General features: G+C 42.1%; 1 protein-coding gene across 1 annotated transcript; it reads left to right on the plus strand.

Moving 5' to 3' along the window:
- The first annotated feature begins 984 nt into the window (after positions 1–984).
- On the plus strand, positions 985–4,487 carry PSCA (prostate stem cell antigen). Its single transcript, XM_010709350.3, has 3 exons — positions 985–1,261; positions 3,145–3,249; positions 4,045–4,487. The coding sequence occupies exons 1-3, from the start codon at positions 1,210–1,212 to the stop codon at positions 4,254–4,256; spliced, it is 369 nt and encodes a 122-aa protein (XP_010707652.1). The 5' UTR covers positions 985–1,209; the 3' UTR covers positions 4,257–4,487.
- The last annotated feature ends 3,548 nt before the right edge of the window (positions 4,488–8,035 follow it).

An 8,035-nucleotide genomic window follows, 5' to 3' on the forward strand; every position in this document is an offset into this window, starting at 1 on the left:
TTCTCTTCTCTTTGAAGGAGTGTCTTGTGTGTATAAGAGCTGCATTGTTTGCAATAAAGACAGGTTGGATGGGGTTCTGAGCAACTTGATCTGATTTAGTGGTTGGCAACCCTGCCAGCAGCAGGGACTGGAACAAGATGATATTAGAGGTACCTTCCAACCAAGCCACTCTATGTTTCTAAGAAGTCTCTGAAAGCTGTTGCAACAAAACCTATGCTACTGAGATTTAAAAAGTAAAGCAAGAAATTACAGAATACTGAGCTTAACAGAAGGGATTTTTTTTCTTTTGTGCTCTTCTACACTGAGCAGTGGACAAAGAATATGACGGATGGAAGAGAAGTCTCATCAACTCACCAAAGAAAACAGTCGTGTTTCAGGTTGGAATGTGGCTGAACTCACCTTGCTCTGTGGTAGGAAATGCCATTTCTATAACAAGCCAGGATTATTTACAGTACACTCAGGTAGGAGTTCAGCTGTACCCAACCACTACTTGACAAAGGCATGCCATAGTGCTTATGATGTGAAGATAAGTATAATACTAGAGAAAGTTATCAGAAGGTCTCTTCGATTTCAGAACACATTTGAAAAAATGAATTGGGCATTGTCTCTTACTAGATCATAAACAGTGCACCCAAATAAATATATGTGAGCATGCAGTTATGCGGAAGGGGTTTACGTATAGTGATTTGCTGGAATACCTTGCTACCACATGCCAATGGTGTCACATAGAGACACTAATACAAATAAATAGCTGGAGGTGTTTATTAGAAAAAAAAACAAACGACAATTTGTGCTTGATTTGAACATAATGGCTCCACTCATGGTAGTAATGGGGGTGGAGAGCCCTGTTCACAGGGCGTAACCACAGCCTTGCTCACCCCAGGGAGATACATAAGGCCAGTCTTGTTCTAAAGAATTTGAGGGTTTTTTCCGCTCATGAACATTTTATCCAAGGGTGGGGGGGAAGGAAAGTGCATAGTAGTGGAGCGGAGCTGTTTGTTGGTAGCTAGGAAAGTTACAGTAAGATAGGAGAGGCATCTAAAGCAAATATCACCACCACAACCAAACCCCTCCCTTGGGTCCAACATACAACCTTGCTCAGGTGCCTTCACACGGTAATCTGGGCATGCACAGTTGCTGCCTCCCACAGCATATAAAGTACCCCACGAGGAAATAACTCACATTCAGCACAAGGGAGGCAATCCCAAAATGAAGGTTTTCTTCATCCTCCTGCTGGCAGCCGTCCTGTGCACTGACCCAGGTAAGATAGATCTCCATCATCTCCAGCAGATCATCAACTGGAAGAAAAGACGTGTTATGGGTTTTGATACTGAGGGGGAAAATACTAGTCCAGTTGTCATAAGATGTTTGCTTTTTTATGGGGCGTCTTGTGTGTTGCACAGTTCCTCCCTGGTACCAGTGTGATCCTAGTAGGGATAGATCAGCTTCTAGGCAAGATACATCTTATAAAATTTGGAATTTAACTGGGGAAAAAAAAAATCTTTGAATTTAACTGAAATCAAAATTACTGAAGTTAGATCACATTGTTTGATATTGTTGTTTTATTTTGCTTTGCTTTGCTTTTGGGATTCTTCTTCTTCCCATCCTGTTCAAATGGACCACAGCAACATTTCTGTGATGTTTTTGTTCCCACTTGTTTTCTTGCTCATTTTAAAAGTAGCTTCTGATGCTACACAGGTTGTGGGTGAGAAAGGAGGAGAGAAAAGGAGAGAATAACACAGAATGTCATTTTCTAGGCTGAATGGGTGGGATACAAGCAGAGCAGATTTGACACTTTTCTGGTCTGACCTGAAAATATGTGATTTAAAAACAGCTCTTCCGTATTAGCAGAGAAGAAGCACATCTGAGCAGAAGCTTGTCTCAAAAAGCAAAGGGTGGTTAAGAAATAGGCTGAGAAGCTGTTCGTACAGACCCTCTCCTCTGCCACCTTCCATAAAGTTGCTCTGAAACATGACTTTTTGCTGCATTAACAGATAAATGTGACAGTAAGTTGTAAGCACTAGAATTAAGCTGGGATTTGACTACTTGCTGAATCAGACATTTATGTCAGAACAACTTGGACATGAGACCAAGTACATTGAATCTCTACTTGTTTCAAATCTGTTCTGCCCTGAATAGCACTCATTTCTAATTATGGCTTGTCTGCATCTTAAAAGTATTTTAGACATTAGGGTGTTGAAGAAATCATGAGATAATCCTGGCAGTCAAGGAGTTAAGGTATATATATACATTCACAGCACATTTGCAAATCTGCAAAGCTTCAGTTGTGCCTTGGGGCATGGGTGGGTAATAGGAATGGGTAATTGCACCATGCTCTCACTCCTTGGGGAACTACTTTTCATTGGGGCTAGGCATTTGTAAACTGCAATGCTTATTCCTCCTTTGCTTGACTTCTGTCTCCACACATGTTAACAATTTTTATTTGGGTCACACAGAGATGAACATGTCCATGAGGGGATGGGGACATGTGGCAATGTGGTTGTGAGATTCTGTTTTCTAAGAGGGACTACTGGATAATAGGTATCACAAGTTAATCAAACTGAGCAAAAGAGCTGAAAGAAATCCTTAAAATCTCCTGCTCTGTTCCTTCCTTACCTTCTCTTTCTTTGGGCTTTCTCCGTTTGTCCCAACCCTGGACACAATGCCTCACCTAAGGCTTTTGTGTACAACATTCCTGTCTACGGAGGAAGATAAATATCATTGACCAACCTTTTTGGGAACTTCGTCCTTCCATCTCTGCTCAGTTCACAAGGTGGGAGTATCACAATAATCCCATTTCTGAGAGGAACTGTGCTGAGCATCTCAAATGCTGAGGAAGGAATAGTCTCCTTCCCATTGACTGATGACTGAGTCTCCTTCCCATTGACCAACTGCTTTCTTACATCTTCAATGCACTACCTGCATCTGAAACCACTCCACTACCAATAGATTTTCCTCTTACCTCAAGCAAGTACAACATCCTCAAGCAAAAATGTAAAAAAATGCTGTTTTCCCAATAACAGAGGTAGTGTCTTCCTTTGAGCATCCACAAAAATGATCCTATCTCCCAGTGCACACATTAGATTTGGTTACCTGGAGAGCTTCAAATGGATTTGTGTTATAACCTCTCTTGGTCTTTTGCAGGTTCTTCTTTGCAATGCTACAGCTGCAAGTCAAAACTCAGCAACAGCAACTGTCAAGAACAAGTGAACTGCAAGGAAAACGAAGTGTGCAAGACAGATGTAATCAGTAAGGCAAAGAGGGGGTGGACAACATGGGGAAGGGATTGTTGTTGGAGACTGGCATGATGTCCATGTCAGCCCCACCAATTCTAGATTCAGATGGTATGGGCCAGTAAAGCTCAGCATCCATCTCCAAAAATTATCTGGTAGGAAAGGGGTGATGTAAAGCTTTCAGAACAGTTTTAGTTTAGGTAAAAATGACAGAAAAATAATCTTTGTCCCTTGGTGATAGCTAGTGCTGTCGTCGATTTTAAGTGCCTTTGTAGCAGTGTTGGCAAATATCCCCTTCCCACTGAAAGAAGAATGTTACTATGCCTGTGGCTGAAACAAGTTTAGAGACATAATTTATTGGGCATTGTGTTGATGGTATGACAGTTGAACTTGATGATCTTAGTGGTCTTTTCCAACCTTAATGATTTTATGATTCTAAGTTCAAATCTTCTCCTCTCACTGGCTGTAAGGGTGTGATTCAAAAGGTACATGCTTGTTGTATCTCATAAATTCCTCGGTGTTTGCCAATGCATCATGTGAAATAATAAGCACTATGCTCAGTGCAGTGCTAGAGTCTGGAAAAAATCTCAAGAGAGCACAACTGCTTTGTTTAGCACATAGCAGAGCAGGGCACTAGCAGTTAAGCACATGAAATTATGAATAACATATACAAATGTCCCTCTTTATTTTTCTTCCTTAATACCAAGAAGTTTTGCTTACAAGGGAAATCATTAAGTTTATAGCTTCACAAACCTTGGCTGGGATAATATTTCATTGAGTCCTTGGAGTAATGGTCCTGTCTTCTTTCCAGAGGTCATAGGGTTCTTCAGCATCATCAGCAAGGGCTGTGAGGCATCATGTCAAGAAGACTATCAAGATTTCAAAGTGGGCAACAGGAATGTCTCCTGCTGCACCAGCAACCTCTGCAATGTCAATGCAGCAGGAAGTGTGAGGAGCAGCTATGGAATGGCAGCAGGGATAACAGCCAGTGTGCTCTGGACCTTCCTGAACACCAGACTGTGAAGAGGAAAAAGAGCTCCTGTGAGCACAGAAAGTCTTGAAGCACCCCTGTTATGATGGGAATTGTCGCCAGATGCAATTTGGTGTGTTGGGCATACAGCATCTTTGGAGCTGATGGCAGATCTTTGCTTTATGATAGCTTCTTTATTACTGTTATTGTACTGCTGTATTGCTGCTAGATGAGAAAATGTATGTGTGTGCAATCCACCTAAAATAAAATATACTAATTTCTGAATCCAGTGTGACTGCATTGCCTGTATATCACTTACCCATGTATGTACTGCACACAACAGTTGGGTGTGTTGTATATCTGGCAATTGTTCAAGCATGTTAATTGCTATGTAATGATGTGTGTTGAGAGATGCCGAGAGATTAGGGACATGGCTTAGTGGGCATGGCGAGGGGTTGGCAGTTGGACTAGATGATCTTCTCCTTAATCATTCTATGATTATATTCTATGATTTCACGCCATTACACATTAGAACAGAGTTGGCATCCACAGCTCCAAATCTTGAGATGTTCTGATTTATGACAAACTCTGGAGGGTATATAACTTAAGAGCAAATACCTGAAGAGAAAATTGCTTCCAGTCAAGAGATCCCACAATCCTGCACCTTGTTGGTTACCACACAAGACAAAAGAAGTGCTCACCTTCCCTGCTCCATGTGCATATGGTCACTCATACACTTTCCCACAGCTGTAGGATCCTTGGGATGGTGGGTAGGACTGCACAGCCAGGTAACCAGATCATCACGGTGGGCAGTAACTGTTGGAGTGAAAAATATGTCCTTAGTGTGTCCTGGTTAATCCATGTGTGACCTAAGATTGCCTGCAAATTCTGCAATTGCCTGCATATCTTCATGATGACCAAAGGCATCATGGTTGGCACTGACATCCTCTAAAAGCCTTCATCTCCCAACAAAAAATTCTCAAGCTTTCTTCTCTAAGTTCTACCTTGATCCATTTGTCATGCCACAGCCTGGCACACAGGTTCTGCCACAAGGTTGAAAAAGTGCTGATTTCAAAGCCTAGCTTTCAAGGAAGGGTGGAGAAATAAAACATTAGAGGTTTCATTTTCCCCTCTAAGCATCTTGATTTTGTAGTTCAGCCTAACATTTGGGTCACATAACCAGATGCACCCTTATGTTAGATATGGTTGGTTAGAATGAGGAGGATACAAGTGTGGTGAAAATACGAAAATATTGCCCCAACCCTGGAGGTCTTTAAGGCCAGATTGGATGGGGCCTTGGGCAGCCTGGTCTAATATTAAATGGGGAGGTTGTTGGCTCTGCATGTGGCAGGAGGTTGGAGATTCATGACCCTTCCAACCCTGGCTATTCTGTGATTCTGTGATATGAAAGAAAAGAAGAGCAGTGGAGATAAATAAAGGAATGAAGCTGTTTCCTCTTCTCCTGAGGTATAGGGGAGCAGAAAATTAGGATAGGAATGGTGTTCCCTGAAAGTTTGTTGAGGCCCTGAGGATATCAACAAAGTCCACTTCCCTTTTTACAAAAGTAATTTTCCTCCTTCACAAAAGATTCAATATGCAAGACCCAAATATACGGAAAATCATTTCAAACTCTCTCAGTCAGTGGTAGCAGTAAGGTGTCTGCATGCAAAGCAGGCTGTACAGTTTTATCTTCACTCATATACAGTTATAGCCTCTCTCTGTAGTTATGGATTCAATATTATATAGCTTGCCCTCCCCATGTAGCTTATTTTGTAAACTCAAGTGTTTCCACTTTGCACTGGGACAGCCTCTACTGTATAAGGCAAAACTGTCTGCAAGAAACTCTCCAATAAGGCCTCCAAGCAACATATATGTGTAGAGATCTGAAAAACAAGGTAGAAAGCATAGAATTATAGAATCTTTAGAGTTGGAAGGAACCTTTAAAGGTCATCTACTCCAACTTCCCTGCAATGAACAAGGTCATCTACAGGTAGATCAGGGTGTTCAGAAGCCCACCCATCCTTGAATGAATTTTGGTACACACGTTCCTCTTCCCAATATACAACAAAGGAAGACAAAAATTCCTGGAACTGCAAAGGATGTGCAGAGCCACAGAATGAAATAAGAAAGAAACATTAACCTGGTAGAGGTGAATCGTCTGGGGATGACTAGATCACCCATAGCCATGGGGTAAGGGTCAGCATTAAATTTTGGATGAGGTCAGAGAGATGTCAGAAGATAATGACGCTGTCTGCTGTTGTGAAAGATAAAAACACATAAATCTTCAGGTTATAAGGTGTTGACAAGCTGCTAATTGTAGGAAGCAGGGAAGGGGTTTCCCCAAAATAAACTCTGGAATGAACCACCCTAAGATGCCTGTCTCATTATCACCAGAGCAAGGATATGGAGCAGGTAAGGTGGCTTGGTTTTTGGGTTTTTTTTTTGGTATTTTTTTCTCTTTTTCCAAGCCTCCAGAGTCTAAGAGACTGGAAAGCAGGCTCATCCATCTATACACACCCCAGCCAGACTGCTTTCTATGTGGACAACCAGCTCCATGATCTCTCTAGCCCAGGGGCTCATCTTCTTGTAAAAGGATCCCTAACACACTACTGCCCCATGCCCACTTTCTCAAATAATTCCCAGGTAGTCAAAAATGTCTACATCCAGGGACTATTCCCAGGAGTCTGTATGACTGTGATAGCCCTTTGTGAAGACTGGGATTTCAGCTGTATGGAAATGGTCAAAATATGTTAGCCAGATTCTCAAGTGACATTTGGTGAGACGCAGCCTCTTTGATCCAACTGCAGTTACTGGAGAAGCCAAAAACTGAATGAATGAAATATTCTCAGGTATTTATTTTCTCTGTCTGAAAATCTATGAGAGAGTGTGGTTTATCTGCATTATAGCATACTGAGTGGTTTGACTGGACTAGTTGGTTGGACTTGATGACCTTTAAGGTCTTTTCCAACCTGAGTGATTCTATGATCCCATGTAGCACTGATATCTACTTGTGGAGGCACAGGGAACTTAGGAGTTTCTTGATGGAGCCAGGAGGGAATTTTCCCCTGTTCCAGTGGTTGAAACCTAATGTCTGTATTCTGCAGGCTGAGAAAACTATTCTTCTTCCCAGTTTTCTCTTTGTACATATTCTGGAAAAGAGTACATGATTGACAACTGAGTGATTTTTCTCCCTAGGGATATACCTGGAGTTTTTATATGTAAACACAGAATAACAGAACTATAGAATCATTAGGGTTGGAAAGGACCACTAAGATCATCAAGTCCAACCATCAGCCCATCCCCACCATGCCCACTAAACCACATCACTCACGGTGACAGGCACTCTTTTCTCGAAAACCACATGGGACAGTGACTCCACCATCTTCCTGGATAGCCTATTCCAGTGCATTACAACCCTTTTAAAGAAGAATTTTTTCCTAATATCTAACCTAGCATAGGGGTAAGGACTAGGTAGTTTAATGTGAAGAAGGTGCAAATACGATAGGTTGTGTCTGGGATGGACACAGTAAACAGAAGGGTAGGAAGCACCTACAGAAATAATGTGGTGCACTGGGAGACCTCCCTGCTGCCCGATACGTCCTGGAACAGCACTTGCAATAATGCACTTCCTTTTCCATTCAGGTCACCAACAGACAGTTTTAAAAACAACCTGCTAAATTCTGGGAAGGACTAGGAGGTGGCACAGTAAAGTGGAAAAATGACTCACCCACAAGTCAGAAGCTGGGCTGGGTCAAGGGCAGGACCAGGAAGAGGTCTGCTTTTTTACGTCCCATGAATGCAGGTTGGCAGAAAGGCTAGCCTCCCCTTCTTC

The sequence above is a fragment of the Meleagris gallopavo genome, chromosome 3 (assembly GCF_000146605.3).
Source record: "Meleagris gallopavo isolate NT-WF06-2002-E0010 breed Aviagen turkey brand Nicholas breeding stock chromosome 3, Turkey_5.1, whole genome shotgun sequence".
Taxonomy (NCBI): Eukaryota; Metazoa; Chordata; class Aves; order Galliformes; family Phasianidae; genus Meleagris; species Meleagris gallopavo.